General features: G+C 38.1%; 1 protein-coding gene across 7 annotated transcripts in view; it reads right to left on the bottom strand.

The window, feature by feature from the left end:
* Positions 1-22657, bottom strand: part of ACER3 (alkaline ceramidase 3) — a 166821-nt gene that overhangs the window by 115687 nt on the left and 28477 nt on the right. For 6 of the 7 annotated variants that reach the window (XM_040630883.1, XM_040630880.1, XM_040630881.1 and 3 more), the window contains one exon: positions 3028-3138. The exons of the other annotated variant lie outside the window; for it this stretch is intronic. In XM_040630883.1, coding sequence (XP_040486817.1) covers positions 3028-3138 — 111 coding nt within the window. The remainder of the gene's footprint in view (positions 1-3027; positions 3139-22657) is intronic. 7 annotated transcript variants of the gene reach the window in all.

The following is a 22657-nucleotide window of genomic DNA, read 5'->3' as shown; positions in this document are numbered from 1 at the left end:
CCCGGCCTTTTTTGCTAGAGCTTGAAGGATTTTTTTTTCTGTTTTTAAAATCCAGCAGTTTTACAAGGCTGTTTCAAAGTTAACCAGTTTTAAGAGGCAAAAATGGACCTTTTAATACGCAGATTCATTTCTTTCTTCTTTCATTTTTTTTTTTTTTTAAAGATTTTATTTATTTATTTGACAGAGATAGAGACAGCCAGCGAGAGAGGGAACACAAGCAGGGGGAGTGGGAGAGGAAGAAGCAGGCTCATAGCAGAGGAGCCTGACATGGGGCTCGATCCCATAACGCCGGGATCACGCCCTGAGCCGAAGGCAGACGCTTAACCGCTGTGCCACCCAGGCGCCCCTCTTCTTTCATTTCTAAAAAGGTTCTTGAATTATAGCTTTAAATGTAAGTTCTATTTCACTGTTTTGTTTTTCTTCTCCAGTGACTCCAATTGTATGTTTATGAGGTCTTCTCTGCCTCTCTTCCACTTCAATCACTTTCTGTCAGACCCTTTTCTTTATCTCACTTTCCTTCTTTTGCTTATTTCTCTGCCTTCTTAGGTAGTCCTTATTAAATATTCAACACCTTGTAATTTAGCCTCAACATCTTTCGCTATGTTTAATCCTAATTTTCTTTCTTTTAGAAGAAGGGGATGTTATTTGTTTTTAAATTTTTGATTCATTTCTTTGAGGCTAGTTAATTCAGCCAGGAGTTTTATGTTATAGTTTCCTTCCACTTGGTAATGAGTTGTGGGGGAAAGATGCCCATGCACCAAAAAATTTTGATTTTCATTTTCTGTTTTCTTTTTACAGTAATATTATATGGACATAGACTGCTGCTTTTGGTCCATTTTGCAGAAAGAGTAAAGATTTTGGGGGGCTTAAGCATTCCTAGCTCAAGACTGCCCCCTTCTGGCAGAATAGTGAGGTTCGGTGCCCTTTTTCATATATACTTACTTGGGCAATAGACGGAGTGAAGGGGGAAGGGGCTGTTAAGTTTTATAGTTCCTTTGTTTCCACAGGATCTTAATACTTCCCTCTAGCTTCCTTCTTTCCCTTCACTGACATATCTCCAAAAGTTCCCTCCCCCTTTCTTTATTTAAATACTTTTTTTTAATAAGAAAGAGAGAAGAAGAGAGAGAATCCCAAGCAGGCTCCACATTCGGCACGGAGACTGACACAGGGCTCAAATCCCAGTTCCCTGAGACCATGACCTGAGCCAAAATCAAGTCAGGCACTTAACCTACTGAGCTACCCAGGTGCCCCAGTCCCACCCCCTTTCTATTTATCTCTTTCCCAGAAGTGGTACCTTTCCAAAAGTGCCACCTTAGGTCTTACACACTTTTAAGTCCCTTACCTTTAGCCAGTACTGTAATCTACCAGATCTTAGACTGCTTTCAGAAATTTTGCAATTAATGTGGAGCTTTATTATTTTTTTTTCAGACTTAGGCTCTCAACCCCTCTCTTTTTCATGCAGTTTTTCAAACGTCCCCAACTCTAAAACATCAAAGATGGTTCTGTTGGAAATTGGTGTTTTTACTTATTTAAAAACGATTTGAAATTCATAGTATTCTTTCTCTCACAGTAAGGCTGAAAGTATTGAATAAGTGTGGTACTATGTACTTTCTTTCTTAATCTGTATGGTTTTCTGGGAGGATGAGTGGACAAACTCTAATTAAGGCGGACACCCTTATCCTAGGGCGACCAGGAAGTCCTGTAAATCTTTTTATTCTTATTGTTATTACTGGCTGTGATTTGTCCGTATTCTATAAACATTTTTAAAACATCCCTGGAAATAGGGGCACCTAGGCAGTGCAGTTGGTTAAGCCTCTAACTCTTGGTTTTGGCTCAGGTCATGAAATCAGGGTCCTGAGATTGAACCCTCGTCGATCTCCATGCTCAGTGTGGAGTCTACATTAGAATCTCTCTCCCTCTGCCCCTACACGCCTACACACTCTCTCTTTCTAAAAAAATAAATACATAAATCTTAAAAAAAAAAAAAAATCCCAGGAAATAAAGCAAAGTGCTAAGTTTGTGGACAAGTCTTCCTTTTGAAGTAACTTTCTTAAAACAAATAACTTTCTTAAAACGTCATGCATATGAGAAATGGATTCAGAAACTGAAGTCTCTCATATTCAATGATTAATTATGGTAGAATCTGATATGACACATTATGGCTTATTGATTTGTAGTAATTAGAAGTCATTTCTACCCATGTATAAATAATACTTTGGGCTAAAACAAGAAATTGTGTTTAGAAGGTTATATATAAAAGAAAAAAAAGAATTAACATTATTTTTCTTGTATGATGATGATGATGCAAGAACATGACAGATTTTCCCATCTTATGCTCTTGTGAAGTTCATTTATCCACCCATCCAACACTCATTGAAGACCACTAAATTGCCAGTTAGTAGGGATACAAAGATAACCAAGACAGTCCCTGCCTCACAGACAAGGCAGAGAGAGGAATATGAGTAAGTTGCAAAAGGTTAGATACAGTACAATATCCTTTAAAAAAAGTTTGAAAATATGCAAACCATATTATATATACTTTTAAGTATACATATATATATGTAGTCATATATATGTAGTATAAATACAAAAACACATGAGAAAATAATTAAATTAAGTAGAAAGGTTAATTCTAGGAGGATTAGCTAGAAGGACGAGGGAAATAAAATCAGGCAGGAATACAAATGTAGCTTCAATTTTATCCATGGTAGTTTATTTCCTTAAAAAAGAAAAAAATCTGAAACAAATATTGCAAAGTACTAACAACTGACAAAGCTGAGTGGTAAGACACATGGGTATATTTGTTATATTATCTCTATTCTTTTCTGTATGCTTGAAATATTCAGATTTTTAAAAAACTGTATTCAAAATGCAGTTCAATTTACTGGAGTTTTAAATCAGAAGTTTCAGAATATGTTCAAGTTGTGTAATAAACAACACAAAATTAAGAACCAACTTTAGGTATGAACGAGAAAAATAACCCATCTGAATACTGTACATCATTTTTAGACGAAGTGTTACACATACCTGTGAGTGCTAAATAAGAAGCAATGTATCGCTTTTCCAGTCCATCTCTAACACTCTGAATTGCACCAAAAATTGGAGGTATAATCATAATCAGGTTACTCACTGTATTCCCTATAGGAGAAGAACACAAGAAAATAACTATATTAGTCAATACCACTTTAAATAAAATACATGAACTTGACCCTTAATAAAAATTAAATAGGTGACTTCTAAGAAAGATGGTGGAAACATATTCACAAGGTGCTAAAGGAAAATAATTCTCTACTCAAAAAAATCCTGTAAAATGATCCAATTAAAATAAAAATAACCTTTGACAAGAGAAACTAAGATTATTCTTTCTTTTTTTTTAAGATTTTATTTATTTGTCAGAGAGAGAGAGAGAGAGAGAATGAGCAAGCACAAATGGGGGGAGCGTCAGGCAAAGGGAGAAGCAGGCTCCCCACTGAGCAAGGAGCCGGATGCAGGACTCAAACCCAGGACCCTTGGATCATGACCCGCACTAAAGACAGACGATTAACTGACTGTGCCACCCAGGTGTCCCTAAACTAAGATTTTTTTTTTTTTTTAATAATGATTTTTTATTATATTATGTTAGTCACCATACAGTACATCCCCGGTTTTCGATGTAAGGCTCGATGATTCATTAGTTGTGTATAACACCCAGTGCACCATGCAATATGTGCCCTCCTTACTACCCATCACCGGTCTATCCCATTCCCCCACCCCCCTCCCCTCTGTAGCCCTCAGTTTGTTTCTCATAGTCCATAGTCTCTCATGTTTCATTCCCCCTTCTGATTACCCCCCCTTTCTTTATCCCTTTCTTCCCCTACTGATCATTCTAGTTCTTATGTTCCATAGATGAGAGAAATCATATGATAGTTGGCTTTCTCTGCTTGACTTATTTCACTAAGCATTATCTCCTCCAGTGCCGTCCATGTTGTAGCAAATGTTGAGAACTCATTCTTTCTGATTGCTGAGTAATATTCCATTGTATATATGGACCACAACTTCTTAATCCAGTCATCTGTTGCAGGGCATCTCGGCTCCTTCCACGATTTAGCTATTGTGGACATTGCTGCTATGAACACTGGGGTGCATATGGCCCTTCTCTTCACTACGTCTGTATCTTTGGGGTAAACACCCAGTAGTGCAATGGCTGGATCATAGGGTAGCTCAATTTTTAACTTTTTAAGGGACCTCCACACGGTTTTCCAGAGTGGCTGTACCAACTTGCATTCCCACCAACAATGTAGGAGGGATCCCCTTTCTCCACATCCTCTCCAACAATTGTTGTTTCTTGCCTTTTCTATTTTTGCCATTCTAACTGGCGTAAGGTGGTATCTCAGTGTGGTTTTGATTTGAATTTCCTTGATGGCTAATGATTTTGAACATTTTTTCATGTGTCTGTTAGCCATTTGTATGTCTTCATTGGAAAAGTGTCTGTTCATATCTTCTGCCCATTTTTTGATTTGTTTATTTGTTTCTCGTGTATTGAGTTTGAGAAGTTCTTTGTAGATCTTGGATACCAGTCCTTTATCTGTAGTGTCATTTGCAAATATCTTCTCCCATTCCGTGGGCTGCCTCTTAGTTTTTCTGACTGTTTCCTTGGATGTGCAGAAACTTTTAATCTTGATGAAGTCCCATAAATTCATTTTATCTTTTGTTTCTCTTGCCTTTGGGGATGTGTCATGAAAAAGGTTGCTTTGGCCGATGTCGTAGAGGTTGCTGCCTATGTTCTCCTCTAGAATTTTGATGGATTCCTGTCTCACATCGAGGTCTTTCATCCATTTGGATAAACTAAGATTTTTTGATTAGAACATCCACTAAAGAAAATTCTTTTTTTAAAAGGTTTTATTTATTTATTTGACAGAGAGAACACGAGAGAGAGAGAGAGAGAGAGAGAGAGAGCGAGAGCGAGAGAACACCAGCAGGGGGAGCTGCAGAGGGAGAGGGAGAAGCCGGCTTCCTGGGGAGCAGGGAGCCCAATGCAGGGGTGGATCCCAGGACCCCAGGACTATGACCTGAGCCCAAGGCAGATGCTTAACCAACTGAGCCACCCAGGTGCCCCTTAAAGGTAATTCTAAAGATAAAAGTATCTCAAAAAGAACCTCAAAGATACAGCAAAAAATTAGCTGGAGAAGGTAGCCATTGAGACTGAAAGAGTGGTCCATGGATACACTAATGACAAGACAAAATACAGAATTGTGTTACTTTTGTCTGTTGAATCAAATAGCAACAAATTGGGGTATGCATTTCGCATGTATTTTTGAAATTTCATTTTATGGTGATATATTTAATTTGTTTCTAGCAATGGATCCTCATCTGAGTTTTGTTCCTGTCTTTACAAAAACAAAAACAAATCTCAAACATGAAAAGCAAAGAAATAATAAACACCCAAAAGCAGAAATAAGTAGTAAAATGGGAAAAGAAATGGATAAACTATTTTATAAATTGACTCTGGGTAGAATAAAGTGGCACAAAACATTCAAAATTCCAAATGAATGATTTTCAACACAGGAACTTATAACAAGACATATATCAATTAATGGACATATACAGAACACTCTACCATACAGCATATACATTCTTCTCAAGTACACATGGAACGTTTGGACAGACCATCTGTTAGACTATAAGTTCTCAACAGACTTGAAAAGAGATAACATACAAAATACCTCCTCCAACCACAACAAAAGGAAGTTAAAAATAACCAAGCAAAAACAAAAATTCATAAGTCTGTGGAAATCAAATGACATATTCTTTTTTTTCCTTTATTTTTGGGGGCTATTTGCCTTCCCAATATCACTGTCCCTTTTTTCTTAATAAAAAAAAGAACCCCAATTTTTAACCTGAATACACTGCTACTCGCTAAGAAAACTACATTTCTAAGAACTCTTTGCAGCTTGGAATGGTCATGAGACTTGAGTTCAAGATAAATGGAAGTCTGCAATGGTACTTTCAAGAAAAATGGAGGTTACACCCTTCTTGTTTCCTCTTCCCCTTCTCTACTATAGGAAATGTGGATGTAATAGCTAAAGCCTTCTTGGTCTCTGAGGGGACACTGGGAATCTAAGCCCATGTCTAAGCCCATCTAAGACCTACCTCTGCCCTATGGTCCTTCTAACTGGACTTAGAATCAAATTGACAGGGGCACCTGGTTAAGTTATGAAGGTAAAGGGTAGTCTTTCTTAATAGCTCTCTTCCTGTTATATACTCTCCTTTTCAATGTAAATTTAGGTAGCTGCCCGGAGGCAGAGAGCTTTTCCTGTATCTGCTGTGTTTTAATTACTTTTTAAAAAGATGTATTTATTTATTTTAGTGGGGGGGCAGGAGAGGGAGAGAGAGAATCCAAGCAGATTCCCCGCTGAGTGTGGAGCCCAACACAGAGCTCCTTCTCAGAATCCAGAGATCATGACCTGGGCTGAAAACAAGAGTCAGACACATAACCGAATGAGCCACCCATGCACCCCTTGATTACTTTTAACTCAAAATAATCTTTAGACCAAGATGGCCCATCTTGGGCAGCCTGCCCTGGGCCCCTATACCAAAAATGGCTAAGCAACAAAATAAGAGAAGCTTGTGTCCCTGATACCGTAGAGCTGCCATCCAAACCCCAAACTGCCTTTCTTCAGATGGAAATAAATCTACATCTTCTTTAAGGCACTAATTTTCACATATTTGTTACTCACAGCCAAACCTAATCCTAACTGATGCAAAAGATGCAGTGCACCTTATTTCATTTGAATTAAAAACGCTAACAACCTTTTCTCTGTGAACACAAAGCCCGATACCATCCCGAAACTGAACGACAAATGTCTGTCTTTGAGTCATTACACATCTTTGGTAAATTTATTTATTTATTATTATTATTTTTTAAAGATTTTATTTATTTATTTGACAGAGAGAGAGAGACAGCCAGCGAGAGAGGGAACACAGGCAGGCGGAGTGGGAGAGGAAGAAGCAGGCTCCCAGCAGAGAAGCCTGATGTGGGGCTCGATCCCAGGACTCCGGGATCATGCCCTGAGCTGAAGGCAGACGCTTAACGACTGAGCCACCCAGGCGCCCCACATCTTTGGTAAATTTAATGCTGCTATATGAATGATAAACTTAAACTAATACAAGTGTTTTTTATGAAGAATGCTTTCATTTTTTATTTTAACAACATTAAAATGAGAAGATAAGTATAAACATGAAGTTAATATCTTACGTCAGCTCCTTTTTTTTTTAATTGAGAGGAAGGGAGAGGGTGAGCAGGGTGAGGGAGTTTGGAGGTCGGGGGGAGGAGGAGAGGGAGAGAGAGAATCCTAAGCAGACTCCCTGATGAGCCTGTAGCCCGATGCGGGGCTCAATCTCACGACCCTGAGATCATGACCTGAGCCAAAATCAAGAGTCAGAAGCTTAAACAACTGAGCTACCCAGGCACCCCTATGTCAGCTTCTTTTTAAATTATAGTTGATACATAATATTCCATCAATTTCATGTGTATAACAGTGATTTGACCAGTCTATACATTATGCTGCGCTCACTACAAGTATACCCATCACCATCTCTCACCATACAATGCTAATTACAATACCATTTCCTATGCTGTACCTTTCATCCCCGAAACTTATTCATTCCATAACTGGAAGTCTGTATCTCCTACTTCATGCACTTTGCCCATCCTCCCTGGCAACCATAGTTTGTTCTCTGCATTTATGGATCTGTTTTTGCTGTGTCTTTGCCTGTTTTGTTTTTTAGATTCCAAATAAGTGAAATCATATGGTATTTGTGTTTCTCTGATTTATTTCATTTATTAGCCTAATTACATCTAGGCCCATCCATGTTGTCACAAATGCCAAGATAACATTCATTTTTTTATGGCTGGGCAATATTCCATTATATATATGTACCATATCTTCTTTATCCATTCATCTATGGATGGACACTTGGGCTACTTCCATCTTGTGGCTGTTGTTAATAATGCTGTGATAAACACAGAAATGCATGTATCTTTTCAAATTAGTGTTTTCATTTTCTTTGGATAAATGCCCAGTAGTGGGATTACTGGACCATATAATATTACTATTTTTTATTTGGGGGTATTTTTTAAAGTAATATCTACATCCTCATAACCCTGAAATTAAGAGTTGCATGCTCTACCAACTGAATCAGCCAGGTGCCCTGATATCTCTAACTTTTTGAGGAACCTCCACACTGTCTTCCACAGTGGCTGCACCAATTTACATTCCCACCAACAGTGCACGAGGGCTCCCTCTTGTCCACATCCTCACCAACACTTTTTTTTTTTTTTTAAGATTTTATTTATTTATTCGACAGAGATAGAGACAGCCAGCGAGAGAGGGAACACAAGCAGGGGGAGTGGGAGAGGAAGAAGCAGGCTCTCAGCAGAGGAACCTGATGTGGGGCTCGATCCCATAATGTCGGGATCACACCCTGAGCCGAAGGCAGACGCTTAACCGCTGTGCCACCTAGGCGCCCCCTCACCAACACTTTTTATCTTATTAATTCTAGTCACTCTTGCCTTTTCATTTTGTTGATGGTTTCCTTCACTGTGCAAAAGCTTTTCATTTTGATGTAGTCCCAATAGTTTATTTTTGATTTTGTTTCCCTTGCCTGAGGAGACATATCTAGAAAAATGTTGCTAAGGGTGATGTCAAAGAAATTACTGCCTATGTCTTCTTCTAGTAGTTTTATGATTTCTTGAATCCATTTTGAGCTTATTTTTGTGTATGGTATAAGAAAGTGGTCCAGTTTCACTCCTTTGCATGTAGCTATCCAGTTTTCCCAGCACCATTTATGAAGGGGTTGTCTTTTTCCCATTATATATTCTTGCGCCCTTGTTGGAGATTAGTTGACCATATAAGCATGGGTTTCTTTCTGGACTCTTTATTCTGTTCCATTAATCGATGTGTCCGTTTTTGTGTCAGTACCATACTGTTTTGATAAACACCATATTCTTAAACAACCAATGGATCAAAGAAGAAATCACAAGAGAAAATAGAAAATACTTAGAGATGAATTAAAATAAACACAACACCCCAAAATTCATGGGATGCAACAAAAGCAGCACCAAGGCAAAATTTACAGATATAAATGCTTATATTAGAAAACAAGATCAGGGGCGCCTGGGTGGCACAGCGGTTAAGCGTCTGCCTTCGGCTCAGGGCGTGATCCCGGCATTGTGGGATCGAGCCCCACATCAGGCTCCTCTGCTATGAGCCTGTTTCTTCCTCTCCCACTCCCCCTGCTTGTGTTCCCTCTCTCGCTGGCTGTCTCTATCTCTGTCAAATAAATAAATAAAAAATCTTTAAAAAAAAAAAAAGAAAACAAGATCAGTGGGGCACCTGGGTGGTTCACTCAGTTAAGCAACTGCCTTCAGCTCAGGTCATGATCTCAGGGTTCTGGGATTAAGCCCCACATTGGGCTCCCTGCTTAGTGGGGAGTCTGCTTCTCCCTCTGCCCCTCCCCCCAATTGTGCACTCTCTCTCTCTCAAATAAATAAATAAAAATCTTTAAAAACAAACAAACAAACAAATAAGATCAGGGCACCTAGGTGGCTCAGTCAGTTAAGTGACCAACTCTTGATTTCAGCTCAGGTAATAATCTCAGGGTCATGAGATCAAGCCCTGCACATTGGGCTCCATGCTCAGCACTGGGATTCTGTCTCTCTTCTTCCCCCCCTCTGCCCCTCCCCCTCCCCTGCTCATGCTCTCTCTCTCTCTCTCTCTCTCTAAAAACAAAAAGCAACAAGAAAGATCTCCAAGCTGAAATGAAATAATGCTAATTAGTAAAATGAATATATATAAAAATACACAACATACTGGTGAAGGTAAGTATATGGTCCAAGTCTGAATGCTCTAGTACCATAATATGATGGTATATTAATCACTTACCTCTATAACTTAAAAAAGTGAAAGGACAAAAATATTAAAAATAACTACAGCTGCAAAAAAAAAAAAAACCCACACACAAAATAAAACTATAGCTGCAAATGACATATCCAATAGTTAGTATCCAAAATATAAAAAGGACTGATACACCACCCAAGAAATCAAATACTCTAATTAAAAAATGGGCAGAAAATATGAACAGACATTTCTCCAAAAGAGACATGCAGATGGCCAACAGACACATGAAAAGATGCTCAACACTATTCATCACCAGGGAAATGCAAATCAAAACCACAATGAGGTATCACCTCACACCTGTCAGAATGGCTAAAATCAACACAAGAAACAACAGGTGTTGGCAAGGATGTGGAGAAGAAGGAACCCTTGTGCACTGCTGGTAGGAATGAAAACTGGTGCAGCCACTGTGGAAAACAGTATGGAGGTTCCTCAAAAAGTTAATTAAAAGTAGAACTACTTTATGATCCAGTAATCGCACTACTGGGTATTTACCCAAAGAATATGAAAACACTGGGATGCCTGGGTGGCTCAGTTGGTTAAGTGTCTGCCTTCAGCTCAGGTCATGATCCCAGTGTCCTGGGATTGAGTCTTCATCAGGCTCCCTGCTCAGTGGCACGCCTGCTTCTCTCTCTCCCTCTGCCTGCAGCTCCCCCTGCATATGCTTTCTCAATCTCTCTCTGTGTCAAATAAATAAATATTAAAAAATAATAATTAAAGAAATTTTTTTAAGAATATGAAAACACTAATTTGAAGGGATATATGCACCCTATGTTTATTACGGCATAATTAACAATAGCCAGATTATGGAAGCAGCCCGAGTGTCCATCCACAGATAATGGATAAAGAAGATGTAGCAAATATATACACAATGGAATATTTTCAGCCATAACAAAGAATGAAATCTTGCCATTTGCAACACACAGATGGATCTAGAGTATAATGCTAAACAAAATAAGCCAGAGAAAGACAAATACCATACGATTTCACTCATATGTGGAATTTAAGAAACAAAACAAATGAGCAAAGGAAAAAAGGAGAGAGAGAGAAACCAAGAAACAGACTCCTAACTATAGAGAACAAACTGATAGTTACCAGAGGGGAGGTGTGGGAGGAATGGTTAAATAGAGGATGGGGATTAAGAGTGTACTTATCATAACAGGCACTGAGTAATGCATAGAACCGTTGAATCACTACAATGTACACCTGGAATTCATATAACACTGTATGTTAGCCATACTAAAATTAAAAAAACTATAGCTACAATAATTTATTAATGAAGAGACAATAAAAAAACAGGTAAATTGTTATGTCAAAAACTTATAAGGAGGAGAATAAAAGGGTAGAGTTTTTAGTAAGCAAAGATGTTATCAGCAGAAAAAAAGACTGTTATATCTATAAGTTGTCTTATGTAAGCCATATGGTAACCACAAAGCAAAAATCTACAGAAAAATAAAGAGAAGGGAATCAAAGCATGTAACTATAGAAAATCATCAATTCACAAAGTAAGGCAGCCAAAGAGGAAGAAAGAACTATGTAACGGCCAGAAAACAATAAGATGGCATTAGTAAGTCCGTAACTATCAATAACTACTCTAAATGTAAATGGATTAAATTCTGCAATTAAAAGGCACAGTGGCTAGATGGATAAAAAAAACAAAGACCTGACTATATGCTTGCTAGCTACAACAGATTCACTTCAGCTTTAAGGACACACATATGCTCAAAGTGAAGGTATGGAAAAAGATATCCCATTCAAGAGAAACCAAAAGAGAGCAGGGGTAGCTACACAGACAAAACAGACTTTACGAAAACTGTTAACAAAACACAAAGAAGATCATTATATAATAACAAAGGCTTAATTCATCAGGAGGATATAATAACTGTAAATATGTATGCACCCAACATCAGAGCATCTAAATATATTAAGAAATACTAACAGATCTGAAGGGAGAAATAGACAATACAATTAATAGTAGCAGACTTCAATACCACACTTTCAACAATAGTAAACGCAGATTGAAAACTAATACAGAAAAGTTGGACTTAAACTATGCTTGACACCAAAAGGACCTAACAGACATATATAGAACATTCCATCCAAGAGCAGCAGAATACAGATTCTCCAGGATAGATCATGTCACAAAACAAATCTTAGCAAAAATTTCAAAACTGAAATCATACAAAGTATCTTTTCTGACCACAGTGCTATAAAACTAGAAATGAATAACATGGAGGAAAACTAGAAATTCACAAATATGTGGAAATTAAACAACATATTCCTGAACAACCAATGGAGCAAAGAAGAAATCAAAAGGTACATTTAAAAATATCTTGAAGTAAATGAAAATAGAAACACAATATACCAAAACTTATGGGATGCAGCTAAAACAGCTCTAAAAGGAAAGTTTATAGCAATAAATACCTGTACTAAGAAAAAAAGAAAGATCTTGGGGCACTTGGGTGGCTCAGTTAGTTGAACATCAGACTCTTGATTTCAGCTCCAGTTGTGACCTCAGGGGTTGTGGGATGGAGCCTAGAATCAGGCTCTGTGCTTAGCACAGTCTGCTTGAGATTCTCTCTCCCTTTCCCTCTGCCCACCCCCATAAGCATGTTCTCTCTCTCAAATAAATAATCTTTAAAAAAAGAAAACTCTCAACTAAACAACCTAACTTTATACCTCAAAGAACTAGAAAAAAACAAGCCCAAAGTTAGGAGAAGGAAAGAAAAAAAAAAATCAGAGTGGAAATAAATGAATTAGATTAATAAAACAAAGAGCTGGTTTTTTAAAAGATAAAAACTGACTTCAGCTACATGAACTCAGAAAAAAAGCAAGAGAATTCAAATAAATAAAATCAGAACTAAAAGAGGACACTGCAACTAATACCACAGAAACAAAAAGGATCATTAGAGACTACTATGAACAATTATATGCCAACAAATTGGAAAACCTAGAAGAAATGGATATATTCCTAGATATATACAATCCACCAAGACTGAATCAGGAAGAAAAAGAAAATGTTAATGAAACAGTAACAAGTAAGGATATTGAATCTGTAATCAAAAATCTCCCAACACATGGGGTGTCTGGGTGGCTCAGATGGTTAAGCATCTGCCTTCAGCTCAGGTCATGATCTCTAAGTTCTGGGATTGAGCCCCATGTCAGGCTCCCAGCTCTCAGGGGAGTCTGCTTCTCCATCTCCCTCTCCCTCTCTCTAAAAAAAAAAAAAAGAAAAAAAACCTCCCAACAAAGAAAAGCTGGGTACAAGTAGTTTCCTTGGTGAATTCTACTAAATATTTAAAAGAATTAGCACCAAACCTTCTCAAACTGTTCCCCAAATATAGAAGAGAAGGGAATACTTCCAAACTTGTATTCATGAATCCTGATACCAAATACTATGTGACATCATGTAAAAAGCCAAACTCAGAGAAATAGAGAACAGAACGGTAGTTACCAAGGGTTGGGGGTGGGGAACTGGAGAATGACGACATATTGGTCAAGGTGTACAAACTTCCAGTTACAGGGATTAACAAGTTCTGGAGATTTAATGTACAGCATGGTGATTATTTTTTTTTAGAGATTTTATTTATTTATTTGACAGAGAGAAAGACAGCCAGCAAGAGAGGGAACACAAGCAGGGGGAGTGGGAGAGGAAGAAGCAGGCTCCCAGCAGAGGAGCCTGATGCGGGGCTCGATCCCAGGGATCTGGGATCACGCCCTGAGCCGAAGGCAGACGCTTAACGACTGCGCCACCCAGGCGCCCCCAGCATGGTGATTATAGCTAATAATTCTATATTATATACTTAAAAGTTGCTAAGAAAGTTCACCTTAAACGTTCTCACCACACACACACACACACACATAATTACTTGTAATTATGTGACAGGTAATTATATAATGCTATGCGGGTAATCATTTTACAATATATGTTTATCAAATCAACACACTGTACACCTTAAACTTATATAACATTATACAGCTGACCCCTGAACAACAAAGGTTTGAACTGCACAGGTCCAATAAATATAATACAGTACTGTAAGTACATTTTCTTTTCCTTATGTGTTTCTTACTAATATTTTCTTTTCTCTAGCTTACTATATTATAAAAATATACTATATAATACATATAACACACAAAATATGTGTTAATCTACTGTTTGTTATTGGTAAGTCTTCCGGTCAACAGTAAGCTATTAATAGTTATATCCTGGGTGAGCCAAAAGTTATATATGGCTTTTTGACTGTATGGGCAGATCAGTGTTCCTCAACTCCATATTATTCAAGGGTCATCTGTTTTCAATTATATCTCAATAAAACCGGAGAGGGAAAAAACCAAACCTATTTCTAAGTAATTTAACTGAATCCTAAAACAAAATTCAAGGCTATTTCTGGTAATACAAAAAATATCCAGCACCCAACAAGGTAAAAAACACAATGTCTGGCCTCCAATCAAAGATTACCAAGCATATGGGGTGCCTGGGTGGCTCAGTCAGTTGGGCGTCCAACTCTCGGGTTTCAGCTCAGGTCATGGTCTCAGGATTGTGGGATTGAGCCTCATGCCGGGCTCTGTGCCCAGCAGGGAGACTGCTCAAGGATTCTCTCTTCTTCTCCCTCTGCCCCTCCCCCCTGCTTGCTCTCTCTCTCTCTCTCTCTCCCCCCCCTTTAATTAAATAAATAAATCTTAACCAAAAAAAAAAAAAAAAAAAGATTACCAAGCATACAAAGAAGAAACACAACCCATAATGAGACAAATAATCCAGTAAAACCAATCCAGAACTGGCATATACGTTAGAGTTAGCAGACAAGAATTAAAACAGTTCATATAAAAGTCTAGAAAATACAAACTAACCTATAGTGTCAGAAAGTAGAACAGTGGTTGTGGGGTAGAGCTGAGGTGGAGGCAACAGTGGGATGGAAAGGGAGGACTTACAAAGGGACATGAGAAAACTTGGAGGCAATGGATATGTTCATTATCTTGACTGTGGTGATGGTTTCACATGTGTACACATATGTCAAAACTTAATTTATACACCCTAAGTATGCAAACTCTGTTGTATGTCAACTATACCTCAATAAAACTGTTTTTTAAAGTTTTGCCTCTGAGGAGAATTAGAGGGTAGAGAGAAAAAAGGGAAAGTCACTGCTTTCTGATTTTATTACACCTCCTTTACCACTAGCTGGATTTTTATCTATTTTTTAATGTACTGGATTTTTATATTTTTAACTTATCACTTTGATAAAATAAAAATTAATTAAAGAAACTTTAAGGAAAGGGAATAAAACAGTTGGGGATAGTTTCATAGATGTGATAAGATTTGAGCTAGATCCTGAAAAGAAAGGAACTAAAGTCTATTGGCATATTAAGTACCAAGTACTGGACTTCACATTATACACGTGCTAACTTGCTTCTCACAACAACCCTGTGAAACATTACTACCCCATTAAACAAACAATAAAGTCAGGCTAATAGATTTTTTTTTTAAGTATTAGTGTTTTTGAGAACTTTTTTTTTTTTTTAAGATTTTATTTATTTATTTGACAGAGAGAGAGACAGCCATCGAGAGAGGGAACACAAGCAGGGGGAGTGGGAGAGGAAGAAGCAGGCTCCCAGGGGAGGAGCCTGATGTGCGGCTGGATCCCAGGACCCTGGGATCACGCCCTGAACTGAAGGCAGACGCTTAATGACTGAGCCACCCAGGCGCCCCAGAGATTTTTTTTTTTTAAGATTTTATTTATTTATTTGAGAAAGAGCAAGACAGAGAGCGAGCATGAGTTGGGGGTGGGGCAGAGGGAGAAGCAGACCCCCTGCTGAGCAGGGAGCAAGTCCCTGAGTCCCAGGACTCCAGGATCATTACCTGAGCCAAAGGCAGACACTCAACCCACTGCGCCACCCAGGCATCCCAGGCTAAGAGATTATTTAATTTACCCAAGTTCTCACAGTAAACAAATGGCAGAGTCAAGATTTTATTCCAGGTCTACCTGTCCTTACAGTCAATCTTCTTACCCTTTACTGTACTAGCACAATGTTTGTATAAAGAAGGCCCTTTTTAATATTTTAAAAATTATATCAAAGATGGTATGTATAGGTGGCTCAGTTGTTCAGGTGACCAACTCCTGATTTCGGCTAAGGTCATGATCTCGGGGTTCTGAGATTGAGTCCTGTATCAGGCTCCACACTCAGTGCGAGAGTCTGCTTGGAATTCTCTCTCTCTCTCCCTCTTCCTCTCCCCCTTCCCTCACTCATGCTCTCTCTCTAAAATAAATTTAAAAAAATCTTTTAAAAAAATTATATCAGAGAGTATTCTATTAAAAATGTTTTAAGTAAATTCCGAATTGTACAAATAGCAAAGTAACTTGCCTAGGTGGAGTGTGAAAAAATAAGGTGGGGAAATAGATTGATAGTTACATATTCAAACGGCAGTTCTCAATAGCTTTAAGTAAACCTGCAGAAGACCCTGAAACCTGCAGAAGACGCCATTCAGGAGGGCCCTAGGATTCAAACTAACGAAAATCTTTACTGATGGCTGAGATAAAGGAATCAAAGTATGCCCAAAGGTACACATAATATTAAATTCAACTGAGATGTCAATACTATGGAAGTGAGAAACGCATTTCAAATGACCTGGAGACAGGGGGTAGGAGTCTTTACAAATTACATAAAACTCAATTAAGGACAACGCAGTTTTACAAATTAGAATGAGAAACTGCAAACCACAAATATAAGCTGCTGTGAAGAGACAGAATAAGGACAACTATAAGAGAACAATCTAAAGACAGAAAGATGACAGTAGACTATTCTTGGGGAAAATCTGAATATACCACCTCAAAGCAAAATTCAGAAGTAAAAATGGAAAGAGATGGGTAGTGGTCATCCTTCTCTCTGCTTTAGTTCAGTTTCTCTTTGGAAGCCTATTTGTGGCACCCTATTTTAAACAAACATAGATCCTAAGTACTGACAGAAGAGACTCAAATAAAGAAATCATTCACTTAATTAATAAAACACATCATATGAGAACGGCATGACTGTAGTCTTCAAATATCTGAAGGATTGTTAAACTACGGGTGAATGAGGCTTCCAGCAGCTGTAAAATATCAAAATTAAAATCAATGAAGTTACAGAGAAGCAGCTTTCTACTCAATATAAGGCAAAATATTCTAAAATTAGAACTATCCAAAGAAAGCATAACAAGCTGCCTTGCTAGACTATGAACTTTTTTGGACAGGGGCCACGTCTTACTCATACTTGTAATGCTTTTCACTTGGTACAATACCAAGGACAGAGTAGGCTCTCAGGAAAATCGGGTAGAATAAATAAATCCATGCATGCATGCTCGATGAAACCAGAGTATATAGTAGTTTCTCCCTATCCTCTGGTATTATTCATAAAATTAAGTGTTTCTTTCTCTTTTGATTTAACAATGGTTATAGCAGATGGCAGTTTGTTTTGCTAATAAGCTTTACGTATATAGAGAGATGAAAGAATGGATGAATTAAGAAAGAAAAGACCAAGTTTTACAGGATATTAGACATACCTTTTTTTTAAAGTATTAGAAATACACTAATTTAAAAAACAAAGTAAAACTGAATATGAAAATGACTAAAAGAGGGGCACCTGGGTGGCTCAGTTAAGCATCTGCCTTTGGCTTAGGTGTCCTGGGATGGAGCCCCACATCAGGCTCCCTGCTCAGCGGGGAGTCTGCTTCTCCCTCTTCTTCTGCCCCCTCTCCTCCTCCCCCACATGGGCACACACTCTCCCTCTCTCTCTTTCTCTCTCAAATAAATAAAATCTAAAAAAAAAAATGACTAAAAGATTAAAGACCTGATTTTTACATGGTTTTGATAGCATCCTTTTTTTTTTTTTTTTAAGATTTTATTTATTTATTTGAGACAGTGTGTGTGTGAGCAGGCAAGGAGGGCAGAGCAGGGTGGAGCAGAGGGAGGGCAAGCAGATTCCATGCTGAGCTGGCAGTGTACCAGGGCTTGATCCCATGACCCCGAGATCATGACATAAGCTGAAACCAAGTGTCAGACGCTTAACCAACTGAGCCACCCAGGCACCGCTAGAGCAAATGCATCTTTGCTGTGAAACATAAAAACAATTCACGCTCCAAAATTTCCTCCCACCTCTCTTCCCCTACTTACTTATTTTTATTAGTCATTTCCACATTGCCAAGGGCTATATATTTCATATTGTCAAGGATTTACATTTAGTTCTGCAAACCACATTTTCCATCCTTGTGGGTTTAATAACTTTATCAAGATATAATTCACATATCATAAAATTTACCCTTTTCATGTATACGATTCAGTGGTTTTTAACATATTTACAGATTTGTGCAACCATCATCAATTTTAGAACATTTTCATCACCCCAGAATGAAACCCCAGACCCATTAGCAGTCATTCCCCATCTCTCCTCCCCACAGTCCCTGGCAACCACTAATCCACTTGCCATGTCTATGGATTCGGCTATTTTGGATATTTCATATAAATGAAATCATTCAATATATAGTCTTTTGTGTCTAGCTTCTCTCAGCACAATGTTTTCAAGGCTCATCCATTTTGTAGCATGCATGTATCAATAACTTCATTCTTTTTTATTGCCAAACAGGTCACTGGGTAGATATAACACATCTTATTTATATATTCATCAGTTAAGACATCTGGGTTGCTTTCCACTCTTTGGCTATTATAAATAATGTGCTATGAATATTCATAATACAATTTTTTTGTGTAGACATGTTTTCAATTCTCTAGGATACATACCTAGGACAGGAATTCTGCATCATATGGTAATTCTATGTTCAGTCTTGTTTTTACCCTCAAATCTCTATTTAAATACATATAGTGCCTACCACTAGTCTTCCCCCCGCCACCCCGGCCTTTTCTTCCCATTTCCATGATCTACTTGCTACAAAGTTTTTCAGGGAGTTATACATGTTGTATTCCCTGACATCTTGAGTGTTTGCGAATATTGTGCTCTGCTTTTATCCTCAAAAGATGACTTAGCTATAAAATGTTGAGATCTCTCTTTCCTTCAAAAGTTTGTAAGTATTGTGCTGTCATCTTCCAGATTGAACATTACTATGGAGACGTTTGAAACTAGCATGAATTTTTCCCTTGTAGAAGACTTGCTTTCTTGCCTAGACTCCCGAAGTATTACTGCATTACACTTGAATCTGTGTATTTGGGTAGATAATAGGCCTTGAGATCAGATAATAATGCTACACCTGCTGTATCTCTCTATACAGCTCAGAAAACATAGTAATAAAGACATTTTTGACTCCTGAGTCAGACAACGTGAATCTGTAACTGCAAGCTACACATGTAATTTTCAGTAGCATCAAAACATGTCACATACCTAGATACAAATCTAACAAAAGAGGTTTAAGACTACACTCCTGGAAGGTTTTTTGGGTCCAAATTGAGAAACTGAGTCTCACCTTTATATGAAAATTCAAAAGGCCAAGAAGAACCCAGACAATTTCAAATTACAACAAAGTTAGAGTATGTATACAACTAGATATCAAGGCCTATTAGCAAGGACAGACAAATAGAACAGAAAGATCCCAAGAACCAACTTGTACAGTCACCTGATTTATGACAAACATGGCCCTGCAGTGTAGTACAGAAAAAAAGTTCTTTTCAATAAAGGGTACTGGATCAACTAGATACTTACACGGGGGAAAAAAAAAATCTGGACCCCGAACTCACATTTTTTATACAAAAATAAATTCAAGATGTACTGCAGATCTAAATGTGAAAGGTAAAACAATATAACTTTTTAGAAGAAAACACAGGAAAATATCTTGATGACCTTGGAGTGGCAATGAGTTTTTAAACAGGACACCAAAAGGTTTAACTACAAAGGCAAAAAAACTATAAGGTCAAGAAGCTAGGACTATAAAGTCAAGAATAGAAGGTTGTTTTTAAAAAGCTGATTTAAAGAACAATAGATATGAAATTGCTTTGTAAATAAGGAGATCTATAAATATTAGCTAATTTAACTTTACTGAACAAAAAAAATGCACATAAAATGATCACGGACTGAAAATTTCTGCTTTAAAAAAATGGTGTAAGGGGGCGCCTGGGTGGCGCAGTCGTTAAGCGTCTGCCTTCGGCTCAGGGCGTGATCCTGGCGTTATGGGATCGAGCCCCACGTCAGGCTCCTCCGCTATGAGCCTGCTTCTTCCTCTCCCACTCCCCCTGCTTCTGTTCCCTCTCTCGCTGGCTGTCTCTCTCTCTCTGTCAAATAAATAAAATCTTTAAAAAAAAAAAAAATGGTGGAAGTTGGGCGCCTGGGTGGCTCAGTTGGTTAAGCATCTGCCTTCAGCTCAGGTCACGATCTCAGGGTCTTGCAACTGAGCCCTGAGTCGGGCTTCCTGCTGAGCAAGGAGCCTGCTTCACCCTCTCCCTTTGTCTCTCCCCTGCCACTCTTGTGCAAGCATGTGCACGCTCTCTCTCTCTAATAAATAAAATCTTTTTAAAAAATGGTGTACGTGAAGGACCAATCAAACTTTAAGTAGAATTTAGCTTTTATTCTCTATCATTCATGTATATTAATATTTTAAATTATAAAAACAATATAGGCACATTATAGAAAATACAGGGGAAAAATGGGGGGAAAATCCATTATTTTACCATCTTAAAATATCCATTTTTATCATTTTGGTGTTTAGGGAACCCTCACCAAACCCCAGAGTAATTTGAACAAGAAAAGTTTACTATAAAGAATCATTAACTATGAGAAAATTGGAGTAATGAAGGATTGGCTAGTAAGAAGAGAATACTTCAGAATATAGGAATAGGAGATGTAAGGAATGGCCACTATTCCTAGGTTGGAGATAGAATACTGAAAGAAGAGGTCCCAGCCAGGGCTGAGATCTAGACCTTGTGGGAGAGGGCATGACCACAGCTCACAGAACAGCAGAAAAGTTGCTGTAGTGCCACAACTGCAGAGCTTACTGAAAAATCTACCCTTAAGAACTTGTTCTTCATATGCCCTCTAGGGAGCCAGGGAAAGCTGATCACATGGAGAGGGGAGCTACTGGCCAGTAGGCGCTGCTGATTGCAGTGCTCTGCAGGAGCTATCACTGTAAAAGCTGACTAAGCTTTAAGATCTGGGCACTAGAGGAAGTTTCTTGCACTGTCGGAGAGACACTAGATAAGCCTCTACTGCAAGAGTCAGGCACTGGAGGAGCCACCAGGCCATCACTCTCCAGTGCCCTCTACTGGCAAAGTTTAACATTCGGCCAGCTATCAAAGGAAACGTATTTAAACGGCTGAGTCCATTTTCACAGAGCATGCAATGAATCAATTTGGAGCTGATGGATAATAAGTTGGTAACCAACACAACTATAAAACTATGTTTTCATTAATCATGGCTGGGCATAACTATGGTTGGTGAAGGTTCCCCCAAACACCAAAATGATAAGAATGGGTTTTTTTAAGATGGTAAAATAATGGTCTTTTCTTTTTTTTTTCTACATGTATTTTCTACAATGTGGTTATATTGTTTCTATAGTTTAGAATTAAAATATTAACAATATAAATGACAGAAAATGAAGGCTAAATCACTTCTACTTATAGTGTAATTGCGTTTGGGATGCTCCCAGAAAATTCAATTAAAAATTTTGTTACCAGAAGTAAAAACTAGAGATTCATTCATATGCCACACAATAAGTATACTAAAACATTAGAGCAAAAAAATATTTTTTTTCATAGAAGGAATCCTACTTGAATATAGACTTAAGGAATTTTTTTAAAGTCTGAAAACTACAATATTTTTATACCTCCAAACACAATTTCTTTGTATTCTCCCACCAAATAAAAATTATAGACGTTAACAACATTCCCATAATTTAGAGATTTCTTAATAGGTAAAACCAAGTTTTGGTAAATGAAAAGAAAACTCTATTATCAAAATCAAAGGAAAGAAAGTCGGGAAAAAGGCAATATGCAAACGTTAATTTAAAACAACTCTCAATGGAGAAACAGTAAGATGTTTTTCTCAGCATGACAGTAGGTGGAGCCAGTGCGCTCAGCAGACCTAAGGGTTCTTCCGAATTTTGCCTGATACAAGAGAGCCCTGGGGCAACTGAGTAGACAATTGAGAGCTCAGTTGCATTTAGAAGTGTATAACCATGACCCAGAAGGAAAGATAAAAAATGAAAGCATTAAAACCCGGTGAAGCTGAAAAAATGATCGATATTGCTTCATTCCCACTGTGAGGAGCCCTCCTGCACAGTCAGCAAATGATCTCCGTGAAAGCAGTAACTGGTTTGAGCTTGAAAGCAACCCGACACTTTCCCCAAAACAAGTTCATTTTGTCACATATTTTACTGCTTATGCAAATATTCAAATAATGTTAAAGATTCCCAGAACTTCAGAGACTTTGGAGCTGAAAGAAGACAGGGAGATCATCTAATTTAATCCCCTCAATTTATATTCGGCAACATTTTATTCATACCTAACAGGACTTTCTAGCTGTGTTAACTTGGGAAACTTATTTATGCTAAGGACTTAGTTTCCTGAGACTCCTGGGTGGCTCAGTAGGTTAAGTGTCTGCCTTTGGTTCAGGTCACAATCCCAGGGTCCTGGGATCAAGCCTACATCAAAGCTCGGCGGGGAGCCTGCCCTCTGCCTGCCGCAGCCCCTGCCTGTGCTCTCTCTCTCTCTCTGACATATAAATAAGTAAAATCTTAAAAAAAAAAAAAAAAA

The sequence above is a fragment of the Ursus maritimus genome, unplaced genomic scaffold (genome assembly GCF_017311325.1).
Source record: "Ursus maritimus isolate PB19 unplaced genomic scaffold, ASM1731132v1 scaffold_16, whole genome shotgun sequence".
In the NCBI taxonomy this organism is placed as follows: domain Eukaryota; kingdom Metazoa; phylum Chordata; class Mammalia; order Carnivora; family Ursidae; genus Ursus; species Ursus maritimus.
The sequence above is the reverse complement of the archived record's forward strand: the minus strand, read 5'-3'. Positions and strand labels throughout refer to the sequence as shown.